General features: G+C 39.3%; 1 protein-coding gene across 5 annotated transcripts in view; it reads right to left on the bottom strand.

Moving 5' to 3' along the window:
• Nucleotides 1–27,361, bottom strand: part of TCF12 (transcription factor 12) — a 349,715-nt gene that overhangs the window by 91,302 nt on the left and 231,052 nt on the right. For all 5 annotated transcript variants that reach the window (XM_075531944.1, XM_075531945.1, XM_075531947.1 and 2 more), the window contains one exon: nucleotides 24,308–24,372. In XM_075531944.1, coding sequence (XP_075388059.1) covers nucleotides 24,308–24,372 — 65 coding nt within the window. The remainder of the gene's footprint in view (nucleotides 1–24,307; nucleotides 24,373–27,361) is intronic.

The raw sequence follows: 27,361 nt of genomic DNA, 5'->3' as shown, positions 1-27,361 counted from the left end.
TCTGAGGGCAGGGGTCATAAACCCTGAAATGCTCCTTCAAACGTCAGTGGACTTTTAACAGGATGTTCACTGCTCAGTTAGAAAATTACTTTCATTGACATCAAGTTTCGAGGCACCTGCTGGAGGTATCCCTCCATCTGCATTTCCTCATGTAGACGGCATGAGTGACACGGGTCCTTCTACACATATGACAGATACGCCAGAGGAGATGGTGTTCAGAAGTCTCTTACCAGGGCCCCTTACAGCACTTTCGGGCATATAAATTCTTATAGTCCATAAAATGCTGGCTTATACCAGGGATCTGTATGCCCCAAGGCCAGTTTTTGTAAATGCTTTCATTAGAGTTCAGTTTATGTACTAGCTGTGGCAGTGTTCATACTACAATGGAAAACATGAGTAGGTGCACAGAAAATGTACGGTCTGCAAAGTCTAAAATATTTACTATCGGGTCCTTTTTCAAGAAAGCATTTGCTGGCCTGTAATCTAACACTTCAATGGAGAGACAAACGATGGAATTTGGAGGAAGAGAAAGAAGTCTGTCTCCTTAAGTAATACAGCTAAAATAGATAAACTTTCAGAAATGCAAAACTGGGCCTGTGAGTTTATTTTTCAAAGTAAAGACTAACAAAGATATGAAATAATAGTATGATAAATAGGAAAGTTTATTTCTTAATTCCTTAAATGTTGACTGAATGCCTACAAAAATGTGTAGATACCCTGAAACAGCACCAGGAGACTTTGAAGATGGCTGCCCAGAGTTCAAGTCTTAAATTTATGACATTGGGCAAATTACTTAACAAGAACAAGTCTATCCCAGACATCTGTTTCCTCTTTTGTAAAGGGTACAGTACTAGTTAGCCCACAGGGTTGCTAGGAGAAATAAATAAGGCTTACATGTGTAGCATGGTTACTGATCTTAGTTAAAATAACAAAACTCTGTTTAATGTTTTTTCTTTCACCATAGATTAGTACATTCTAAACATCACACAAGCATGAAAAATATGATTCACAAACTTTTTGGTGTGGGTTTTTAGCAATTTTTTAATTGGGGAGAGGGGAAGACCACTTCTATTTTACTTCTTGGGCATAAACTCTTTGTCCTAAATGACCTAAGGCTTTATTAGACCTTGTCTGTCCTTGTTGGCTTACAAATCCCAATGGCTATGGTAAGATAGGATGCTGTAAATAGGAAAGAGAATAGGGGCAGCAGAAGTGACAGACCCCCAGAGAGGGTTGACAATTAGAGACTAAATCCAAAGGGGGATGTGACAGATTCAAGCTATATCAACCCAGATCAAGAATATATTTTACAAAAGTCAACTTATATTCAAATGACCCAGAAGTGTCTGTGTGTGCATATGAACATAAATAGAGCATAAATACAAACACATGCACCGAGTGAAAAGCATGCCTGGGAGTATGTGTACAAATGTAATAAAATGCCAACAGTTAAATGTTAATGGTGTTTACTGTACTTGTACATTCGCTTTGGGTTTGGATTTTCTCAAAAAAAAAGTTTGAGAAAAGATTATTGAGGGTCTATTAGCAATTCTTTCAAATATATGCTCCATCTCTAATATTTACAAGTAAGTATTATATAAGCACTACATAGATTTTATGTTATACAAATAGTATATGTAGATCCTTAATTTAAATCTAGATCTGTTTAAAAGCGCTCTTTCCGCAATACAAAAAGACATCATCTTTGATTGTCTAGGAACTTATTTACCATTTATAAGGCTACTAGCAAATGAGAATTATAGTTATTATAACTTTATTATAATTCTAAACAGATGACCAATCAGTAAATTCATAGCAATAACCATTTTCACCTGCTTAGTCTGTGGCATGATCTGTATGACACAGCAAAGACAGGAGAAATTACATCTTTATAAACACAGAAAGTCATGTTTCAAGCTACTAACTAAAATGAACTTCTCAGCACTAAAATTACAAAATAAATATAAGATCAGTTTTCTTCAGAAGAAGTTGACAACCTAGAAAATTAACACATAAAGTCCACGGAAAATATGAATAAGAAAATAAATGGCTACACTAGCCTAATACTTTGATTTTCAACAATGAACAAAATCAGATCTTCTTTTTGCTGATTCTTCACACATTTGCGAAGAACTGAGGCACACATTGTAAACTATCTTTTTTCCTCTCCTAAATAAAAATTAGGTATCAATTCATATTATTGATTTTCCTGCCTGCTGAAAACAAATGAGAAGCACTATTGATTGCCACTGTTCTTGTCCTGGAGGTATCTCGGGCAAAAAGAATCCATACACACCACCGTGGACAGAAAAATCAGGCAGAGAAGTCTCACCCCACCGAGGTCGCCTTATCCCAGGAAGAACTCGTACTCAAAGGGACACAGCACTCATTCCTCAGTGCACTCTTCAGAAAGAATCCTTCAATGTCCCCTCAAACATTGTCTGTGAAACATATCTAATGAATGAAGAATTATCAATGAAGGGTTATACCCTCACACACTAATGTAGCCTAGATTAATATAATTAACTCACTTATTAGTAAGCTCCATCTTGAGGTATGTACAATAAACCTCTAGCCTATACACACACACACACACACACACACACACACACTCTCTCTCTCTCTTCTTTTTAAAGTAACTTTAATAGCTTGTATGATAACTTTTTTTTTTTTTTAAGTTCTTCTCACCCTCTAGGCATCACCACTCTCACCACTGGTCCTGAAGGGATCATCTCTCCTGGATTCCGTGTTTCCAGTTCCTATCTGTACCAGTGTATGTCGTCTGGTCTAGCCAGATTTATAAGGTAGAATTGGGATCATGATGGTGGGGAGGAAAGTTGCATGTCTCATCATTGCTATACAAGCAGATGAATTCTTAACCATTGCATTAGCAGGGTTCATTCACTTTCTAAAAAAGGACCTAATGTACCCTTTAAAAAATTAGTCTCATTTTAAAATTTTCAAGCACTAAAGCTGAGCACATATCTCTGACTCATGTTTTATCATTGAGTTTATTCCTAGAAAAATTACGCAGATGGTACCTCGTGTAGTCACATATCTCAAGAATTTAAAAATGGAGCCTCTGGACTGTGTGCGTTTTAACACAAGAAACAGGGTGCAGTCTTAATCCTAAAGGCAAGCAGTTGCTCCGAGACGATCTTTTTTGAGAGGATAACATGTAAAAGGTAGAAGAGTATAAAACATAATTACAAGATGAAAAAAAAACTAGTACAGAAATGGTCAGAGATTTCCAGTTAAGTCTTTAAGCTTTAGCACGTTATGCTTTGATTTGCTCTTGATCAATGAGGAATAAAGAATCAAAATCATTCAGAGTAAAATTAAAACAGTATTGGCATACTTGCAATACTTATTAAAAATTTTATGAAGCTCACACTGGCAGTCCAGCTGGAGTTCCAGAGAGTCAGGTTGGTAAACTCAGGCAAAACAGGGAAGCCTCTCGCACGAAGTCACAACCACTTCAAATCTCAGAGGGTGAAATGAGCTCAGGGCAAAATGTAAATGCTGGACTTTAGTAGCACACAAGTCATCTGTTAATTCTTTACAAGTGATTCAAAAGACTTCAACAATTTTGAATTTTGAAACACTGGCATTTGTAGAACAATTGTATTATGATGCAAATTCATTTACATTGAAATTCCAGGGATATGTGAGCAATTATCAGTGTGTGGTTAAAGAATTCTATCCTGAGAATCTCATTAGATAGTGATGCAAACTGCAGTTGTGATCATTCCGAGAACAAAGGGATCTTGAATGAGTAATCAATAGCAACTGGCAGAAAATGAGACATTAATTATGATCCTCTCCAGTGTTTTGTCTAAGACAATATTTCATTAAATGCTTTGTGCAACCTGAATAGTTCCAAGTCATTACCAGGACTTCGGACAATATATTAATTTGAAGGGTGTGTGTGTGTTGGGGGGAGGGGTTGTATGCAGGGAACAAAACAAGGGAAACCTGAGAAGCTTCTACTCCTTTCCTGAGTCAATAAAAACGCACCAGCCACCACCGGCCAACTGTTATGCCCCTTCTTTTACAAGTCCCAAATCTTATCATCTCGACATGGTCTCTGGAAAATTTAATTATCATTGTCTATACTTAAAGTGTCATGCAGGTTTGAGACGATAATGACAGTCATCCATCAACTGCATCCCACCAGCCCAATCAGCCTCATCTTACAAGCTTAACAAATAAGAAAGAAAATAAGCCACCTCGGTACTATTAAATTACTAATGCATGATAAGTTTAGCAGTTTAAGTTTCCAATCCTTTTTAATTATCGGTAGCAGAGGGAAATGTTTACTACCTTGCTACTTCTTTTTCACCTATCCTCCCCCTACCTTGTCTCCATTATCCTTTATCAGCCAATGGGAAGATGAGAAAGGATGGGGTCTGAGACATAGGTTGAAAAAGAAAGGCTTCTTGAAAGGAGGGGAACTATAAAGACAGACCACTAAATGTCATTTTAATAGACCCTGCATCTAATTAATTACAAATAGCTTACTTTTAGAACTTTCTAAGCTTCCATAAAAAGAATCTCCTCTTCCAAGAATGCTCTATGGCATTTCTTGAAGGTAGGCAATCATGATTTTGGTAGTGAACACATTTTTAAAAAATCATTTTATTGGGGCTCATACAATTCTTATCACAATCCATACATACATCGATTGTGTAAAGCACACTTATACACTCGTTGTCCTCATTCTCAAAATTCGCTTTCCGCTTGGGTTCCTGAAATCAGCTCATTTTCTTTTACCCTCCCCTCCCTCCCTGCTCCCCCCTCCCTCATGAACCCTTAATAATTTATAAATTATTATTTTATCTTATTTTACACTACCCGGCGTCTCCCTTCACCCACTTTTCTGTTGCCCATCCCCCGAGAGGTTACATGTAGATCCTTGTGATCGGTTCCCCCTTTCTACCTCCCCTTCCCTCCCGGTATCGCCACTCTCAACACTAGTCCTGAGGGGTTCTTTTGTCCTGGATTCCCTGTGTTTCCAGTTCCCACCTGTACTGCTGTGCATCCTCTGGTCTAAAAATGTTTGCAGAGTAGAATTGGGATCACGATAGTTGGAGGGGGGGGGAAGCGTTTAAGAACTAGAGGAAGGTTGTGAGTTTCCTTATTGCTACATAGAACCCTGAGTGACTCATCTCCTCCCCACCAGGTTTCAAGCACCAAAGGCAGGGGGGGGGGGGATCCTATCATCATGAATGAGGGGAGCACATGATGGGGACCCAATGCCCATCTGTAGACAACTGGACATCCCTTGTAGTGAACACATTTTAAGCACAATTTCCCCTACCTCTCCAAAGAGTGCAGTGTTTCTTAACATCTGACTTTAGAAATTGCCGTGTTAATAAGTCCCTTTGCAGGGCTTCCTGCAATGCTACCAGGATGCATCTGACTCTTTTCTTTTGTGACTATAAAGGAGGCGGCTATGTGAGCTGCTGATCAACATTAGAAGAACAGAAGAAAAATGTCATTTCTCTGGGTTTTTATGGAAATAGTATAATGTGGGCCTAATATTTTCAGGAGAGTTCTAATACTTTCTGGCCACCCCCCTTTTCCTTAATACTATGGAGAATGAGTACTACTGTTTTCTGATCTTTTTCATATTCACGAGTACAATTAGGGACAATAACGACCTAATGCAGCAGTAGGTGCATAGACATACAATGTATTTTTTTTTAGTTAAACATTACACACACATTATACACTGGGCATCTCTAAAAAAGCTGAACTTTTACCGAGCTTCAGGAATAGCTGCCATTCTGCGACTGCTGTTCACTTATTCTGTCATTTATCAGCTTTTGTTCTCCTCTACCCTCCATGACAACAATCCTTTATTATCATGTCTGTGGGACCTTCCCTCACCTGCTAGCACCAGACTGGGTACAACCTCTAAACCAAAACCCACTACCATCAAGTCAGTACTGACTCAGAGCAACCCTGTGGGATGCAGAACTGCCCCATAGGGTTTTTGAGGCTGTACTTATTTACAGAAGCAGACTGCCTCACGATTCTCATGCAGAGCAAATGGTGTGTTTAAATGGCTGACCTTTCAGTTAGCAGTCCAACAGTTAACCCACTGCTATTATTTAATAGTATCATAGCTATCCGGTACTGCTGTAACAGAAATACTACAAGTGGACTTCCTTAACAACTCTATTCTCTCACAGTTTCGATAGCTACAAGTCTGGATTCAAGATGCCAACTCTAGGGGAGGGTTCCTCTTTCCTTTCAACATCTGTATATCTGGCATTCCTTGGAGAACTCCATGTTTCTGGGCATCAGCATCAATCTAACCTCCGTTCTAAGAGGACCTCATTGCTGGGGTTGCATATCCAAAGGTAGAGCCCAGAGCTCTTCTTGGTAAGGTTAAGTGGTTTCTGTCTCTTCTCTCTTTCCTTTATCTCGGTGAGATAAAAGATAGGACTCAAGCAAAGCTGTGACACCTACATACCCTGATTCATTAAAATGAAAGGGACATAACATTGCAAATAGAAGATAATTATATCAGATTAAGTAAAAGGAGGACAATGAGACAAAGTTGTGGCCTTGTCAAGTTGACACATATTTTTGGAAGTTATAATTCCATTTTATGACAAATATATTGTTGTCTCTTGAAATAAATGTGCAAAAGAATAACTTTCTAAAACTACATTCTCAAAGAGCACTAAGTATCACTAGATGTAAAATTAACAACTTTTATTGAGAGAACAAAAACAATGAACAACTTTTTTCCCTTGCTATGTAAGCCAGGCATAATCTAATTATCTCTGGCCTTTTAACAGAAAACTAAAATCACCTACTGTCTGATACATGAAGATGAGAGTTTGAAAAAACAGATTCCCACAAAGTAATTTATTCCACCTATGTTCCCAAAATCCACAATACTCAGAAGTTCATTCTGCTGGCAGCTAATGGCTTTTTATCCTTGTTAATATGATAGTAGTTTCTAGATCCTAAGGTTGATAGCTGAATAATATCTCCTGAATGCCTATTGTGTGTCAGCTGTGTGCATGGCTACTCTGAGTATCTGTCCTTTGAAGAACTTCAAAATCAACCCAGCAGCCAGTCTTAGAAAGTCTTCTTAACCTTTCTCCCCAATTCCCATGAATCTAATAATCTACTCCACCCCTAACTTTACTGTATAAGTCTAAACTGCCACCCGTCCCCAGGATTCCCATCGCCAGTAGTCAACTCCTACATCATCACACCCTTATTTCTTACTGTACCTGTTCTTAATACTTAACCCATCACTGTCACATAGATTTCAACTCACAAGGACAGAGAAAAACATCTATATACAATTTGAAGTCATTATGCAAACAGATTTACTCTCTCTCTCTCTTCATGCAGAGTGGTTGATGGGTTTCAACTACTGACCTATTTGGTTAGGAGCTTAGCTCTTAATCACTATACCAGGAGGGCTTCTCTCTTACATCTTAAGATACCCCCTAGCTCAGGGGTTCTCAACCTGTGGGTCACGACTACTTTTGGGGTTGCCTAATTCATAACAGTAGCACAATTGCAGTTATGAAGTAGCAATGAAAATAATTTTATGGCTGGAGGGGGGGGGTCACCACAACATGAGGAACTATATTAAAGGGTCGTGACATTAGGAAGGTTGAGAACCACAGCCATAGCCTCACCTCTTTCCCCTTTTCCTAGTCCCGGGTTTTTTATTTTAAATCATTTTATTAGGGGCTCATACAACTCTTATCACAATCCATACATCCATCCATTGTGTCAAGCACATTTGTATATTCATTGCCCTTATCATTCTCAAAACATTTGCTCTCCACGTAAGCCCCTGGCATCAGCTCATTTTTTCCACTCCCTCCTCATGAACCCTTGATAATTTATAAATTATTATTGTGTCATCTCTTGCTTTGTCTGACGTCTCCCTTCACCCACTTTTCTGTTGTCCATCCCCCAGGGAGGAGGTTATATGTAGATCCTTGTAATTGGTTCCCCCTTTCCAACCCACCCTCCCTCCATCCTCCTGGTATTGCCACTTGCACCACTGATCTTGAAGGGATCATCTACCCTGGATTCCCTGTGTTCCCAGTTCCTATCTGTACATGTATACACTATCTAATCTAGCCAGATTTGTAAGGTAGAATTGGGGTCATTAAATGGGGTGGGAGCATTTAGGAACTAGAGGAAGGTTGTATGTTTCATCGTTGCTACATCGCATCCTGACTGGCTCGTCTCCTTCCCCGAGACCCTTCTGTAAGGGGATGTCCAGTGGCCTACAAATGGGCTTTGGGTCTCCACTCTGCACATCTTCTATGTGGGTTTTGTTGCTTCTGAGCTAGAAGGCCGCTTGTCTACCTTCAAGCCTTTAAGATCACACTTATCTTTTGATACCCAAGCACCATCAGCTTTCTTCGCCACATTTGCTTATGCAACCATATTTTCAGCGATCGTATCAGGGAGGTGAGCATTCAATGATATGAAATTTTGTTCTTTGATGCCTGGTAACTGATCCCTTCGGCATCTTGTGAGCATACAGGCTGGTGTGCTTCTTCTATGTGGGCTTTGTTGCTTCAGTGCTAGATGGCCGTTTGTTTACCTTCAAGCCTTTAAGACTCCAGACGCTATATTTTTTTAATAGCCAGGTACCATTAGCTTTCTTCACCACATTTGTTTATGCACCCGCTTTGTCTTCAGCGGTTACGTCAGGAAGGTGAGCATCATGGAATGCCAGTTTAACAGAACCAAGTATTCTTGTATTGAGGGAGTACTTGGAGATCCAATGTCCATCTGCCACCTTAATACTACACCTACAAATATATGCACATACATCTATTTCCACATCCTCATATACAAATATATTTATATATGTACATGCCTTTATTTAGACCTCTATAAATGCCCTTTACCTCCTAGATCTTTCCTCCATTTCCTTTGACTTTCTTATTGTCCCACTATCATGCTCAGCCTTCATTTGGGTTACAGTAATTCCTCTTGTTTACATTATCCTTGGTCACACCCTACCAGGCCTCCTACACCCTCTTCACCACCAATTTGGATCACTTGTTCCCTTGTCCCTGGGTTTGTTACCACCACTACCTTCTCCCCCACCTCCCCTCTCCCATGTGCCCCCAGAACTGTCAGTCCTGTTATTTTCTCCTCTAGATTGTTCATCCAGCCTATCTTATTTAGACAGACCTGCGGAGATAATAACATGTGCAAAAACAAGACAGAGCAAAACCAAGCAACAAAATAAAACAAAACAACAACAAGCCAATGACAAAAAAAAACAAAACAGAACAACAAGAAAGAAAAGCTTGTAGTTAGTTCAAGGACTGTTTGTTGGTCTTTAGGAGTGTTTTCCAGTAGTCTGTTGGGGCGTCAAGCTCTGGTCCCAAAGTCTATTTTTGGTATTCCCTAGGGACTTCGTTGCTCTGTTCCCCTTGCTGTTCTGTTGCATGCCCTTAGTGTTTTGTCTCGGTGTGGTGGGATCAGATCAGGCAGAATTCCCACACTGTGTCTCCAGTGTTATCCCAGTCCCTAAGTTTTAACCACAACTTCATTCCCTTCATTTCAAATCTAGACGATATAGTCTGTCATTTCAACCATTCCTTTATCCTTTAACAGCTGTACCGTCTTGGGTGTTATTATAGAATCACTAGAGGCCTCAAAGGGAAGTATAACAGCAATAGTACTCTTTTTGGAGAATATTTGTTGGACAAAATGACATGATGTGTTTACAGTACTGAGTACAGTGCCTATGACTAACATTTCTAATATATGCTTTATTTTTATTGCCAATTTTATTATACTTAATCTACCCATTGTCCTGAAACCTGCACAGTACATTACTTCAACCACCTGAATCTGTGCTCTGTTAGAATTGCTAGCTCTACTGCAATAACAATAAAAACACACACACACTCATATAGGTTAAATGTCAATAGTAATAACTGGTCTCCAACTATTGGATTAATCATCTAACAATGGATTAATATCACTTCAAAAATCGTTTGTCACTAGAGAGCTCAGAGAATTGGAAGACCACTTTAAGATCTTTTATTACACATCACGGAGCCCTGGTGACAGGTAAGAGCCTGGCTGCTGTCGGGTCAATGGTTTATTTAAACTGTCCAGGAAAAGGTGGTAATCTGCACAGACATCACAGCTTCCGTAGAAACCCAATGGGACAGCTCTGCTCTTTCCCACTGGGTTGTTACAGGCGTGGAGTTCACTTGATGACAATGAGGTTTTGTGTTTTGTTTTATTCTGGTTTTTTGTTGTTGTTGTTGTTTTCAATAGAACAGATAGTGAAATCTTATAATAACATGTTGATAAAGAGGATGTGTAGCCTCTGCGTGAACACATCTAGAGATAAAGTCACTGCGTGTGTGCATGTGTGTGTGTATAATAGTCCACCCTCTGGACAATCTGAAGGTCTGGTGCTTAGGCACTGGACTGCGAATTTTTAATAGTAATGGTTCGAATACACCAGGAAGAAAGATGTCATGTTTGCTCCCATAAGGATTTGTAGAGCCTGGGAACCTTACACAGGTTCATTGTGAGTCAGGATCAAATAATTGGCAATGAGTTATTTTTCGTTATTACTGTTGTGGGCAGCTTGACGCTGAGAATGTTCCTCCTCATACTAAGCTGAAACCAGGAGTGCTTAATTCCTACCCATTTTCCACAGTTTTGACCTCAAAAGTCACAGTAGAAGCCAGACTATGCTTCAAATATTTAAATATGCTTCTCATGTTACTAGAGTCCTGTTTTCTTAAAACGAAATACTCCAACCCTCCCTAGCCATCCTTCCTATGATAGAGTTTCCAGTGGATTTACTATTTCTCCGCTGTCCTCTGATTGAGCGTCAGTTCACTTGTTCCAGCTGAAATGTCTTTCCTCAGAAGGAAATGCAGTAACAACTCTCGTGTAATTCCACCTAAGGCTAATTTCTGCACGGTTAAAGTTTGTTGCTGCTTAAAGAAATCACCACAGTGCTCTTCCAGACAACTAGCTTGAACAAATTCTCTTGGGTAAACACTAGGCCAGTGCAGGACTGACCACATATGAAAGCTCTCATTTTCATAAATGTCAGAAACACATACCCATGTTGAAAAATTAATTTGTGCTGCAGGTGAATGTGGTGAATTACATAGGACAGTGGTCACAATTTTTGGGGTGTGTGTGTGAAGCGTTAGATAGTGAATATTTAAGTTTTGTAGGTCACACTGTCTCCGCTACAATTAGTTGTGATAAGAGTTGTACGAGCCTCCAATAAAATGCTTAAAAAAGAGAAAAGCAGCACAGTCAATAAATATGGCTACATTTAAATAAAACTATTTACATTAGAAGGTAGGAAACGGGTCTAGGCTACGAGCTCCCTTCATGGGGCGATACCTGGCTTACAGCACATATTTTCAGGCTATCTTATTTGGATCCTATGGTTGTTGTTGTTTTACAATTCTGGAAGTGCAAATGGCTAACACACTCAGCTGCTAACTTGAAAGGTTGAAGTTCAAGCCCCCTCCGTGATCTACTTTTGAAAGAGTCACTGAAAAGACTATTCTGACACCCCATAAACTGGAAATGCTACACGTCGTTTGTAATTCACTTTACAACTCTCTCAAGTTGTAGATAACAGGAAGTAATGAAAAATAATTCTAATTGATAAAACTGCAAAAAAAACCCCCACCAAACAATACATACACATACAGCAAAACCTGTCTAGTAGAGGATAAACAATTCTCAATCCTCTCCTGCCCCCAACACTTCCCACCTTCCAAACTAGGTTGGGGGAGAGAACACAAAACCCCTGTGCCTTCATTTGTATATTCAACATGCATTTTATGAGCTGCTGTTTACAATGCCTGACCCCTTCGGGCTCAGTTTTATATCTGCAGCAGAGGCATGATTTTACTTTTTAAGATGATCTTTTAAACACCTGCAATGTGCTGCTGCTGTCTGATAGCTATGATTGGTCCAAACGACCTCCCATCCAACTCTTTATTGCGTGGCCTATAGAAATATCATCTCAAATGATTTTCCTGTCTCCAGTTTATACATGCTCTAGCATTATCGAGAGAACAGCGTAATTTTCTACAGTATTTTAATCCTATCATTTCCTTAATCTAAAACCCTTGTATATTAAAATACAAGCTCGTAGGCATTCAAGCACCTCATTTAGTTTCCAGCATTGCAGACTATGCAGACCATTCAATCCAAACAGGATGCTGCCACTCCAAAGCAAATTCACTTTTCTCTCATTCAAAAATGTTGATTAAACCCCTCTATGTTTCAGGCACTGAGCTAGGGCGCTAGACCGTCAACAATGAACAAGCAGTCACTGACTGCCCAAACAAAGGAAGCAGCTGCAAAAATGCTCTGAGCATTGGGGGCAGCATGGCATAACCCAGGGGCTACACAAGGACTTAGTGTCGAGGCCTAGCAGAATGAACTGAGCTCTGAGAGGGCAGGGGTACTCGGATGGGAGAGGAAGCCGTGAGTGGCCATCCTGGGGCTGTGAAAGTCGTGGCCACTGGACCACAGAGTGAACCCCAGGCTTCGTGGATATCCAATGAAAAGGGGCCCAGAATAACAATATATTTAGTACCTTGATGCCCCTTCAAAGTGACATGACAGGTTTTGATCTGTTGGGAAGGGATGTGGCCTTGGAAGAATTGATCCAGGAAGTTTCCCCCTGGCACCAATCCCCATACTTAGGGTCAACAGAGATTGAATTGTATGGAGCAACAACTCACGGGGTGTGGCTTGTGGTGGACCTGTACCTGCATAGACTCCTCAAACCAACAGTGTCTGGAGTGTTGTGTCATTGGAAAAATTGATGATGTTATCAGGGCAAGCGCCCTTATATCCCAGGGGGATGATCGACCATTTTTGCTTTTCTGTTTCTATGGGTTTTTGTTTTTACGTCGTTAGTTTGGTTTGCTGGTTGGTTTGTTGCTCTAATGGTGCAGTTGGTCTTATGGGGTTTTGATTCTGTCGTAATGCAGCCACCAAAGTAACCCTGAGTTGTGCACATCCCAGGGATAAGCAGATGGATTCTGAGCTCCCACCAACTCTAGCCCCAATCCACGAACAGTTAAGTTCTGTTAACATGGCCCTGATCAATTCTCACCGGCATGAAATGATCACTGAAGATAAGGGTGCTAGAGCAAACTGTGGTGAAGAAAGCAGATGATGGGTTAGCTATTAATCGGAATAGTGTCTGGCGTCTTTTTTTTGTTGTTGTTGCTTTTTTTAAAGTGTCTGGTGTCTTAAAGGCTTGTATTAAAACAAGTAGCCACCAAAGTGAGGAGTCAGCCCAGTCCACATGGAAAAAGCACACCAGTTTGTGTGATCCAAAGGTGACAGTAACAAAATTCAAATATGATCAAGAGAAAAGTATCACAGCTTAAATTGTGAAGTCAATCTGCACAAGGTTATCAAGGACAGTGAGAGCCTAGAACCGATCCAAAGAGTATCCAGTCAGACTAAACCTCCAGCCACAGGCAAGGGTCTCAAACAGCTTTTCTATCAGATAAAGGGCATTGTGATCCTGATAATACTCGGTCAGTTGACCTGCCTCTTGACCCGACCAAAAACTGCTGTAGGTACAAGTATTTCTTGCTTGCTACATGACAAAAACTTCTTCCCTGGCCTTTCAAATACTGATGCTGCTCCTTTCTTTCTCACTCATTATTTGTATTTTTATCTTTATACTATTATTATTTTATCCTTAACACTTTGTTTTTTATTTTTCCTGTTGGGTTTTCCAGTTTCTGAAGAACAGGAGAAGATGCATAGAGATAATAACTGATGAAAGGGCTTGTGGGGGAGGCAGGGGTGAGTGGTGGGAAATAAGGAGGGTGAGGGGATTGGGGAAGCAAACAATGTATAGTGCACTTGAACTGATGGTGATTACACAACCCATTTAAAAAACGATTTAACCACGAAAAAATGTTCTAAAATTGATTGCGGTAGTGAATGTACAATTCTTCTCGATATAATTATTGTATGATATGTGGCAACGGTTTCTTAACCAAACAAAGAGCAAGTGAGAAATAACAAGCATGATAGATGGACAAGCATGTGGATTATATGCCAAAGAAACTGTACAAAAACTAAACACTGGACTACAAACCAAAAGGTCGGTGGTTTAAATCTATCTTGGTCTTTGGGGAAAAAGAGTAGGCCATCTATTCCCATCAAGACTTACTTATACCTTTAGAAACCCTATAAAGGGTCACAGTAAGAAATGACTCAATGCCAATGGCTTTATATATTTTTAATTTTCTTGTATATATTGCTGTGTCTCCCAACTAAAATGTAAGCTAAATTAAGGTCTGATATTTATTCTTCTGAAAGAGGCCTGTTGTACTCTTGGGTAATTCTTGGATTGCTACAAATGCAAGGTCAGTGGTTCACATGAATACACTGCTCCTTGGAACAAAGATGAAACTATTTGCTCCTGAGAGGATTTACAGCCCTAGAATCCTTTATAGGTTACAGATAGCCTCTTCTTTCTTCCAAGGTGTTTTCTTGGGGTGTGACTGGATTAATTATTTTATTCTGTTGCCTGGCTCAGTTCCTTGTATACATAAAATACATAAATACTTGATGATTTGCTCTTTTATTTTTAAGCAGGCCCAGTAATATGTGAAGCTCTTTTCTCGGCATTTTTTACTCAGCCAATGGGGCTGAGATCCCTACACATCTAATCTCCTTGATCCAGGAGACCGCTTTGCCAACTAGCAGAGGAACAGAGTAGGAACACGAGCAGAAGCAGGAACTAGGGCATGAGACAGAGTGGTGGCCTTGCCCATCTGCAGAGCAAGTAAAGCTGAGTGCTATGGAGCAGGAAGCTGCTAAGTGTGGTGGGATGCCTCGGGGCACTTGTTTAGGGGAGGTTCATTTGATGACCACTGAGCTGGATCTGAATGCCTTCCGGTTGAAGTTAAAGGAGAGTGACATACCCTTTGGACATTTATTGGCAGCCCTATGACAGCTCTGTACAACGGTACGAGCAGGGGAGAAGCCAGGCCAAGAGGCTGAGGGCCAGAGAGAGGCTTATCCTTGGGCATTCCAGAGAACAAACTGCCCTGAAAGAACGAGTGAATCCTGTGCATTGCTCATCTACATGGTCCACCTTAACAGTACTGTGAGAGGGACAGCTGGTGTCAGAATTAGTTGGGAGGACATTAGCTTTAGGAGCTAGAAGAGGTCAGATGTGGCCCTCATGACATTTTCTCATTTATTTTGACATGTTATCAGGGAAGGCCAGTCCTTGGAGAAGATACCATTCTTGGTAAGGTGCAGGGGAAGCAACAAAGAGGAAGACCCTCACTGACACAGCGGCTGCAACGATGTGCTCAAATACAAGCACCATTGTGAAGATGGCGCAGGGGCGTGCAGTGTTTGGTTCTGTTAGGTATAGGACTGCTAATGAATCAGAGCAGACTTAAAGGTACCCAGCACAACATCATTTTGTAGCAATATATTTTACTTTGCCCTCGTGTATGTAACACACACACGATTTGAAAGAGAAAAGTTCCACAAGCCTTTTGAAGCCCTATTATGTATATGAGTAGAATTTACACAAACACATACACATGTACATACACACACACATGCTTATTTGTTGCTGTTCTCGAGAGGCCTGGAAATAATTTAAACATTAATTGTGCTTAAACTTCCTTTCAAAGAAAGAAAAACCTGTAAAAGCCCTGGGGTAGTTTTATTACAAATTGTAGGGGTTCTCAATCTGTCTTGGGATACCAGACCTTTGTCAGATCGTTGTTTTATAAAATTGACCCCTTATCTGTGGCATGTCTATTCATTTTCTTGATTATGCCCTTTGAAACCACTGAAGGTTTTCATCATGATGAAGGCTTAATCTATCTTTTATTTCTTCTATGGTTCCTTTTGTATCCTAAGGTACCTTCCCTCAAGTTGTGATGATACTGTCATGATTTCTTCTTAAAGCTTCAGAGTTCAAGCTCTTTAACATTTAAATTGAGGGTCCACGTTCAATTAAATTTGTGGTTGGTGTGAAAGAACGGCTGACGTTCCTACAAGGTGGTTTCAAAACATTTGTGGAAAGGTGGGATTAAAAGAAATAGTCATTTTCCTATGAACTTTCTGAAGCTCTGCACAGCATTTGTCCAGACAGAAATCCGGTTGTTACTGTGTCTTTGGTTGCAAAATCTTTTGTTGGCAACTTTGTTAAGAATCACATGAACTGTATGCATGTGGACCCACTTGTGAGTTCACTGTACTTTCAAACTTGCCAATCATGCCAGCACGTCTGACTCATTAATGTAATTTTATAGCAAGAATGTCTCTAGTTCTCTAGGTCTTGGAAATGGTTAAGAACTCAACTAAAAGATTGGCTGTTGGAACCCATGCAGAGGGAGCTGAGCAGACAAGCCGGAGCAGCTGCTTCTGAAAGGTCGCACTCTTTGAGCAACAGTTCTACAATGCATACGTGGAGCCATGAGTTGGAACCAACTCAAGGGCAATCAACAACAAAAATAACAATATCGTCTTGTAGTCAGGTAGCTGGAATTCTCCAACTCTGCTCTTTGTATTTTAAAATTGCTTTGGATAGCTTAGCTCTTTTGCATTTGAAACACATTTATAGTAAAATTTTACTCTAATTTTTAATATATGAAACCAAGAATTGATGAGCCTATATGAACAGTAAGTAGAATAAGGGCTTCTGGGAGGCAGTGTGTGTGTGTGTGTGTGTGTGTGTGTGTGTGTGTGTGTGTGATAAGGAAATCAAGAAGGAAAATAATTTAAATAGTTCTTGGAAATTGTGATAGCAATTGTACAATACTGCTTGATGTGACTGAACTAGGGAATGATGTATCTGTATTAACTCCCAATAAAATGGTTCTAAAAATACATAAAATACCACCATTAAAAAAGAAAACAAAACAAAAAAAACACTTGGTGGGCATAAAATTGGGATAACATTGAATCTATAACTAGTTTGGGAAGAACTGACATATTAGTAGTACTGGTACCACTGCATTTGCTGCTTCTTTTGAAAAGGTTTCTAAGCAATATCTTACAGTTCTCAGTGTTGAAGTTCTACAAATCTTCTGTTAAAATTTATTCCAAAGTATTTAGATTTTTAAGATGCCATTATAAATTGATTTTTAAAATAATTTTTTAAATGAAGAGGCTCTTTACATACAAGAAAATATTTAGTGAACTACTCAGTCACATGTATTAGTTGTATTTATTGCCCAAGTAACATTAAGTAACATTCATTGCACAGATATACATATACTATAAATATGCCAAGTTATTTATTTATCTTTCCAGTTTTAAATTATGAATAAAGTTGCTACAAACTTTTATGTCCTTAATAGTGTCAATTCTCTTGGATAAATATATTAGAGTAAAATTGCTAGGTTACAGGTAAAATCTTGTTTGTTTTTTTCCAATATGTGTTTTAACTTAACAAGAAACTATCAAATAGTTTTCTAAAGTTGTTGAACCATTTTATTTCGACTAACACAATGTAAGTTCAAATGGTCCCATGTAAAATTGGTGAATTGCACTTAATCAAAATTAAAACATTATGCTCATCAAAAAGGCATCAGGAGACTGAAATTTGGTGTTCTTAATCTTTAATTTCAGTTCTTCTGATAGGTGTGTGGTGAGAGGCCACTGTGGTTTTTACTTAGATATGCCTGATTCTAAGTAATATAGGACACATTTTTTTAATGTGTGTATTTGTCATCTATCTTCTTTTAAGGAGTGTCTGCTCAATTTTTGACATAGCGTTGTTGTATGCCTTTTTTATTGAGTTTTGGGGATTTTTATATTTTGTCCTCTCTCAGGTACACATGTTGAAGTTTGTGGCTTCTCTTTTCAGTTTCCTGAATGGTACCTTTTTTTTTGAATGCAGATTATAAATTTTGACTACCGTATATACTCATGTATGAGTTTCCCAGCACATTTTTAATGCAGTTTTTGTGATAAAATTATGTGCTTGGCTGATATTCTGGTTGGCTTATGCTAGAGTAATATGGTAAGTGCAGTCCACCAATTTTACATATATGTTTTAAACACTTTGTATCTTTCTAAGAATCTTTTGTCTACCCTGGATCTGTGGCATAGTCAACGATACTTATTAGTTCTGGGAATTTCTTGAATAGGACTGCCTTTGTACAAGAAAATAACTCACTGGCAAAGGAACTCAGCATAACTTATTTATTTTCTATCTTTGTGCTTCTGCCCTGCCCTACGACACAGACCAGGACCCTTTGATCATTATCAAATGTCCCTATGCTTAAAGGGTGAATACAGAATGAGAACAGTTACTGTGGGAAAAGAATATGGAAAGAAGCTAAGATTCTGGGTAAATTTTCAAATAATGACGAAGTCACTGTGTTTTTAAAGCTGTCATTTTTCTAGAGGGTTCATTAATTGAACTCTGACAACATGGAAATGTCCTTAACCAAATCTAAGACTGTTCTACATTGAGAAACACTTATTGAAATTGACTACAATACAATACAAAATCCAGCTATTAAAAATCTGGTCATACAAGAGGGAAGTAAAAAGGACATAGAGGAAAGAACCAAGAGGCAAAGGACATTTATTGAGGACTAAATACAGGCATGTACATATGTACACACACATATATCTATATGTTAAGAATTATGTACTCATATCTATATGTTAAGAATTAAGGTTGCAGATGGACATTGGGCCTCGACTCAAGTATTTCCTTAACACAAGAACACCATGATTTAACAATCTGGCATTCTGTGATGCTCACCTTCCCAGCACGATCGCTGAAAACAAAATGGGTGCATGAGCAAATGTGGTAAAGAAAGCTGATGGTGCCTGGCTATCAAAAGATATAGTGCCTGGGGTCTTAAAGGCTTGAAGATACACAAGCGGCCAACTAGCTCAGAAGCAACAAAGCCCACATGGAAGAAGCACACCAGCCTGTGTGATCATGAGATGTTGATGGGATCAGGTATCAGGCATCTAAGACCCAGAATAAAACCATACCCAAGGTGAATGGGGAGGGAGGGTGAGTTATGGAGTGGAAACCCAATGCCCATCTGTAGACTATTGGACCTCCTCTCACAGAGGGGTCACAGCTGGAAGAGATGAGCACATGAGGGTGCAGTACAGCACCAATGAAACACGTAACTTTCCTCTAGTTCTTTGGTGCTTCCTTCATCCCACAGTCTCAAATCTACTACACAAATCAGATTAGACGAGAACATGCACACTGCTACAGATAAGAGCCCAAAGCACAGGGAATCCAGGACAGATAAACCCCTCAGGGACAACAAGGAGAGTAGAGCATTAGGGGAGGGTGGGGCAGTAAGGGGGACCCGATCACAAGGATCAACCTAGAACCCCCTCCCAGTGGGACAAATAATGGAAAAGTGGATGAGGGGTGATGTAAGATATGGAAAAAATAATCTATAACTTATAAGGGTTCATGAGGGAGGGTGGATGGGGGAGGGATGGGAAAGATAAGGGGAGCTGATATCAGGGGCTCAAGTGGGAAGAGAATGCTTTGAAAATGATGATGGCAGCATATGTACAAATGTGCTTGAGACACTTGAGGAATGTATGGATTGTGGTAAGACATGTAAGAGTCCCAAATAAAAGTATTTTAAAAAACCCAGTAACTTGGTCATAATGATATAAGAATTTTTCATTTAACTATGGTAGTTTTTATAGAACTACACCTATTGTTAGTAAAGATGCTGGCTTCTATGCATGTGTCGGATCAATAAAATAAAAAATAAATAAATTGCAGAACGATCCATCAACATTTCCAGTAATACTGCTACACCAGTTTCCTTTTAATGGCTCATCAGTTATATGATTGCTGAGAAGGTAATGAGGAGACTCATTTAGCAACATATTATTACATCATCTTAACATGAAGTAAGGCCCAGCAGGCATTATTAAATTAGCCTGAATTTTACAGTATATCAGCAGCATTTTATGTACATTAATAGCAAAGTTAATGTTCCTTTGGGGATTCTGCTGAAGAAAAATGATTTCAAGGTGGCATTTGGATATGATTTTGTAGTCACTATTTACACTTCCATTATGCGGTTACAAATTCTGTCACTTGTGAACAGGCAGAACAAAATGGCAATGTGTTGTTGCAGCCTTTTCCCTCCCCTCTCCCTTCCTCTTTCTTCTCTGACCCGTCATAATAAATAATGCTTGGAACACAGGTTTTTCTCTGGGTGAATATTACATCTTTCTTAACTCCTAGCTTTCCTGAGTTTACTAAGGCCTAACATCACCTGGCATCATCCATCACAATTTCTCCAAGCAGTCGCAGCACAATCTCAGCTATGTAACAATAATAAATAGCAAAGCCACTGGCCCTTTCTCAGGCCAATTCTTTGAAAAGCCCCCCCTTTTTCTTTGATGCTATTTGTCTTTCCTAGAGGTTTCGCTCCTCTTCACTGGTATGCAGGCGCATGTATTATTGTCTATGAATTTTAAAAAGAATGCTTTTAAGTCTCCTTATATATAGCACTATTGTTATTATCATTTCATACATTCTAGTAACTATTTTTCATAGGACTGCCTTACTTCAAAATATTTGTAAGCGATTGTCAAAAGTAATTGTTTTTAAAATTTCCTAAGTGCCTAGAGTTGGCATATACAGAGGAGCTGAGGTTCTCTACGCATTGTCTATCTGTAGCACTTAACAAGCTTAAATTCCCAAGCCCTCCTTGACAAAGAGGATCCCTGGTGGCATGGCGGTTAAGTGCTTGGCTGGAAAGAAAAATATCAGTGGTTGGAAGCCATTAGTTGCTAACACAGGAAAAAGAGTTAGCAGTTTGTTTCATTGGATACCCTCAGGGGCAGTTCTACGCAGTCCTGTAGGATTGGCCTGCGTTGGAAGTGACGTGATGGCAACGGCTTCTTAACCAAACAAAGAGCAAGTGAGAAATAACAAGCATGATGGATGGACAAACTGATTACAAGGATCCACATGTGACGTCCTCCCTGGGAGATGGACGGCAGAGAAGGGGGGGGGAAGGGAGACTCCGGATAGGCAAGATATGACAAAATAACACTGTATAAATTACCAAGGGCACATGAGGGAGGAGCGGGGAGGGAGGGGGGAAAAAAAAAAGAGGACCTGATGCAAAGGGCTTAAGTGGAGAGCAAATGCTTTGAGAATGATTGGGGCAGGGAATGTGCGGATGTGCTTTATACAATTGATGTATGTATATGAATGGATTGTGGTAAGAGTTGTATGAACCCCTAATAAAATGTTTTTTTTTAAAAAAGAAAGTATTACAGATCCAAAAAAAAAAAAAGATTATGTAACTTAGATGGTATGGCTTTGATCAAATAACGAAATCTGGAGGGCCCCTGTTTTCTGAGTTGTTTTGAAAGGATGAAATGCACTCATGTTTACCTAAAACAGTGTTTGGCTCAATAGGTGCTCAGGAAAAGGTAGCACTTTTTTGGAAACGAGAATACAATGAGCACTAGTACATATTAACACAGGCAAAATGGGAGAATTATATAAGAGAGGTTAAAATAATTTTTAACCAAATAGTACCATTTCTGCCAGAGGGGTATAAAAATGTAAGTGAAAATTAATGAATGTAAAAATTTCTTAGATGTGATTTTGTTTACAATATTTATTTTCTCAAGTTAGCAGTAGTGTGAGCCAGAGGTGATTGCTTCAATATTTTTTTGGCCTGTTACAAGAACTTTGGCACTGACTTACACATGCAGGAACTGCTGAAATGGAAAATAGTGTATATTTTTACTACAATTAAAAAAATATTAATTACATGAATAACACTGAGTACAAGGAAGAAGATGGTGTTCTAAAATTGTGGTAATGATTGTACAGCTCTTCTTTATATGACTGAATTATTGAATTGTAAGACATGTGAATGAAGTGCCAATAAAACTGTTAAAAAAGAATTTGAGGGTTTTTTATTGTCGGTTATATAACCGGGGGAAAAAATTTAAATTTTTGTATTTTTCAAAATACTTTCACCAGGGCATGGAGCTTAACTTGCAGAGAACTATAAAGCAGGTGTTAGAAAAACTTCCTAACCTTGTGTCTCAAGTGAGGAAAGAGATGGCATGTAAGGCCAAGGACCTTAGGCTCACAAGGTCAATAGTTAGCAGAGAGAGGGTTTGCAACCAAGTCTTCTGACTCTAAATCTAATGTTCCTTTCATTGTACCACCTTGACTGACATTTACTGAGCGACTGTTACCTGGGAACCCAGAGTGGCACTTTCATCTATCTGATAGTAGTCACACCTGTAGGGTCCTATGAGGCATTCTTATGCTACAAAAGAAACAGTGCAAGATTTACCTGATTAAGCTACTTACATTGGAATCAGGGTGGCAGACAAATCTATTCAATGACTCATTGCCACACTGGGAGTTTACCAGAAACCGAAATCACTGCCATCATGTCAACGCTGGCTCATAGTGCAATGAGTGGTGGGTTTCTGAGACTGTAACTGTTCGAAACCCAGTCTTTCTCCCTCAGAGCTGCTGAGGTTTCAAACTGCTGACCATGCAGATCGCAGCCCAGCTTACAACCCCTATACCACCAGGGCTCACAGGACACCTGCTATCCACAGGAGTCTTTGGCAGTTGTTTTTTTTAACAACTACTCATTTTCAAAATACAGGGAATTGTTTTTAATACTCTGTTTTGCTTGGGACTAGTTCAGAAGAAAAGAAGATGGTTCAGTGACCTACCAAACTGAGATAAAGAGAGAGATGCAGATGGGATGCCTAGAGTCCTCAGTCCAGATCATTAAAGAATTCAGATTATGAAATTGAGACAGCAACTTGTACCACAATGAAAATGAGCTCTAATACCACATAAAAATTAAAGAATACTAAAATCACTGATTCAATCTAGCCCCAAAGAAAAGATATTGCTGTTGCTATTTAGTAGACAATGCTGGAAATACAGAAAAGGACCATTGTGCATGGATATTCAGAGCTTGAAAATCGTCTTATAAGGGACAAGAAGTTCAACTACTGCTCTTTTATTGATCCCCTATGATCCGAGTAAACAGTTATACTCTTTGGTTCTCTGAAGTTTGTCATTGGTCATGAGTGATGTGCAGGTTAATGATTAATGATGAACTCCCCATCATCCCCTTATCCTGCAAAAAACTCCTAATATAGTCGTTTAACTGGATGGCAACCTGAAAATTTAACAGTGGGCTCTTATGATCCAGTAAGATCTGACTAAGACAGAAACATAATGTGCACATTTACAAATCACTATAATTGAATTTAAACATAAAGAAAATAAACTGTTACTGTTGTAATTATTGTTATGTGGCTGTTTCAAGTAACAGTAACTGTGTGTACAACAGACACAACACTGCTTGGTCCTACCTCACGCTCACAGTGCTATGTCTGAGCTCACTGTGGCAATTGCTGTGTCAGTCAATCCACCTCACTGGAGGCCATCCTCTTTCTCCATGATCTTCTACTTCACCAAGCATGCTGTGTCCTTCCCCAGGGATCGGCCCTTCCTGATAACATGTTTACTTCCATACCATCCAAAACAAAACTGAATGCAACAGTCAGACCCTGAGAAGCTTTAAAAAGTTGCTTAGATGCAGGAATGCAATAAAGATACTTTCAATAATAAAACTACCAATTTAGGATGTAAATCAAGAGCAGTCACACACCCTTTATGTGATGTATCAGCAAGTCTTCTTACTCTAAGGGAATAGGCAGAAAATATTTTAGAAAGGAGAAGTACTTTGGAAAAGGGTATGGGAAAACAACGCAATGGTCTCTGAGTGAACGTGTGAGACAGAGGATAGATGCCCCATGGGGCGTCCAAGGCTGTCAATGGTTTTCTCATAAGCAAATGGCCACATAACAATAATTACAACAGATCTCAGGGATCTGCTGGTAGGTCCGTACCACCGCCCCGCAGAACAGTGGCTGAGCGTTCTCACTGTGCCACTGGAGCTCAGGGACACCTGCAGGTAGCTGCTACTTTTACTTCCCGTTAAAACCAAGGTGGGTTGTGAAAATCTTTGATTATTAAAGAAGACAACCCGGAGAACTGGAGAAGGGAAACCAATTTAAGCAGATGGTGAGGTAAAATATAAGAGAAAATATGTTTAATTGCTAAATAATTACCACATTTAGTCACAAATCAACAAATACTAGTGAGAGAGGAGATACATTTCTATCTCCTTCACTATTAAAGCCTTCAAAATTAAAAAATTTACGCATTAAAAAATTACCCCACTGCTTTTGCATTCAGCACACTTACTTGACAGCCTGGTAATCCGGTGTCTCGGCTATACAAGGAAAATGAGCCTCTCTCGGATGTTTTTCCTATAAAACAAGATAATCTGATATAAAACATTCATTTATTGACAATTCAGCTTTTAAACAATAGTAACTTTATTGAGATTTTGAAGTAGAGAACAAATTAAAGATAAAATCTAGTCAAATGTTTAAAAGTTGCTCTCCTTTCAGTTGAAGAGCAAGGAAAATCCTGACTTTGTATATAAAACAGCATATATTGCATTGCACATTTAATTTTTAATGTGAAAGACATTCAATGGACAAGATGTTCGTGAGATAGGAATATTAGACTTAAGGAAAATTTGTCCTTGCACTTCAATGTCATGTAAATTGGCTCACAATTTGAAATGAGAGAATCTCTCTTCTTGCAACAAATTCTTCATTAAGATCACCTGCATCACTGAAAAACGTTCAAGCCTTTTCTTGCACTAACCCACTGCAATCAGTCTGATTTTAACTCGCAGCAGCTCCACAAATTGGAGGAAAATCTCTCCAAAAGGCTTCGAAGGCTGTAAATCTTTATGGGAGGAGATTGTCTTATCTTTCTCCTGAGGACCACGTGTCTTGAGTCCCAGATCCAGGAGCAGAGCATGTGGTTCTAGAGGGACAGACAGGGGATGCTCTAGCTCAGTGGTTCTCAACCTTCCTCATGTCACGACCCTTTCATACAGTTCCTCATGTTATGGTGACCCCCCAACAATTAACATTATTTTCATTGCTACTTCATCACTGTAATTTTGCAATTGTTATGAATTGGGTGACCATTGTGAAAGGGCCGTTTGATTCCCAAAGAGGTAGCAACCCCACAGGTTGAAAACCTGTAGAGAGTGGGCATTCCCAGCCTACTGGACCAGGAAGGGCTGGCTCTCCATTCTTACTTGAGTATGAGTCTAAGATTTAAGATTTAAGACAAAAAAAAAACCCTTCTGGTTGTGTTGAAGGGATGAAGCTACCCTCTTCAACACAGAAGAAAGGCCTTCTAAGGGTTTAATTTTCCAACAAAGATGTTATGATAGATAAGTGGATGTTATGATAGATAAGTGCTATTAAATCAATGTGTTTTCAGATGATTCTGTCTAGAGTCACTGAACAACTGCACAACTGATCCCAAGGATAAAAAGGCAAAAAAAAGTTCTGCCTGGGACATGTTGATCACCAACAAACATCACTGAGAAGCTCCACCCTTAGCTTCAGTGCTGGAGAATGACACAAAGCTTCCCACCTCTCTCATCTTTTCTAACCAAACAGGTCACAGATTTTGTTTTTTTTTTAATCCATACATTATTTTTATTTCTCATTGAATGAGCACAGAGTCATTGGCATATTAACACATGTTTATTATTACATATCCATCAGTGCAGCTTTCAATACCACTTGAAACATGCATATCATCCTAGAGAAGAATTCAGTTTTCCAGTGCTTCTTATTTGCACAGATTTTACTTTTAATTAATTTTAAAAGCAAATGAGTGGCCTAACATAGGAAAAGAACAAGGTAGAAAGACTAAAAATAGAATGACAAAGGAGACAAAAGAAAGGCTAGAAAAACCTAACAGACAAGAAGCACTAAGAACTTCTTTTCAACCCCACCTGAATTTCATATATTATTATGAATACAGAAGCTTAAAGAAACATTGTATTCCCTGAAGGGTATAAATTAAAGACTTTTTAAAACTTGAGACAATGTTTCACTAAGTCATGATATCTAATAATTATATATATCATTTTTCTAAACATAAATGAAGAGTAAGTAGACATTTTTAGCAGCTTACTACTGTGTAGTCACAGTGATTTCATGTTTACAAGGACACCTGGATCTTCCAACATGAAGTGTTCATTTAGGTCTTTTACCACATTGCCTGACATTTAATTATTGGTTTCTTATTTACATCTTCTGAATATCAGATCTTTCATTGGATCTATGTGATCATCTTCTGTATAGCATGCTTTTTCACTCTCAGTGATTTTGTTGAACAGAAATCCAGCACTTTAATGTAAACCAATCTGTCAATTTTCCCTTTGTGGTAAGAATGAATGGTTAAGGGTGTGTATAAGGATTTTCTGTCTATTCCAAGGTAACAGACATTTTCCTGTTTTCTTCTAAATGTACTATTATCTTTCACATTTAAGTCTGGATTTGAAGATGGTGTGAAGAGAGTCAGATCCATGTATTCCATAGGCACGTCTAACTGAAATCAGCACTGCTTCCTGGAAAGACATTTTGTATTGAAAACACTATGGTGGTTGTGAGAAGAATGAACTCGAGGGAAACTAGTGTGGAAGCGAGTCAACCAATGAGGAGACAGAACACTGAAATAATCCAGGTGAAAGTTAGTGGTGGCTTTAGTTCTTTTAATCCACTGAGGCAAGTACACCCACTCCTTACTTACCGTATATAATCAAGTATAAGCCAAGTCAAGTATCAGCCAAGGCACCTAATTTTACCACAAAAACGGCATTAAAAATGTGCTGAAAAAAAACTCAGCTTATACACAAGTATATACTGTATTCACATGGTTCAGCTCTTAAATTATGCAAAATTGGAGTTACGCTGAGCGTGAGAGACTGTGTCCCATATCCACTGCTGGCGTCCCCTTCTTTCTGCATTTGCTCACCACCCACTGGGCGTTCCCTGTACAAAGTGCATGGTGCGGCAGAACCCTATTCCCCATCAGCATGTAATCCTCAGAGTTTGGGGGGGGGTGTTGATGGGTGTATGCTGCCCAACTTCCCTTTCCTACTGCCTGTGCTGCGCTGGGACTTTGCTCATCCTGCCCCTGACTGTGTCCAATCACCCTGCTGGTACACTGCATTTTGTGACAAGACCAAGACATTCTGGATGGACACAGGAGAAGGTGTCCTGTGGTTAAGTCGGTTGCTGATCACATGGGTAGGCATGTGGTGAAGCTCAGATATAGCAGCAGAATTCGTCTCTACTTAGCTCTCCAATCTATTTGACCATCAACTGGTTGGCACTGGGCATGAAACCCATTCCTGAACAACAGAGGGACCAATGA

This window comes from Tenrec ecaudatus, chromosome 14 (assembly GCF_050624435.1).
Source record: "Tenrec ecaudatus isolate mTenEca1 chromosome 14, mTenEca1.hap1, whole genome shotgun sequence".
NCBI lineage: Eukaryota > Metazoa > Chordata > Mammalia > Afrosoricida > Tenrecidae > Tenrec > Tenrec ecaudatus.
Note: the sequence above shows the minus strand (reverse complement) of the source record. Positions and strands in the feature narration are given on the sequence as shown.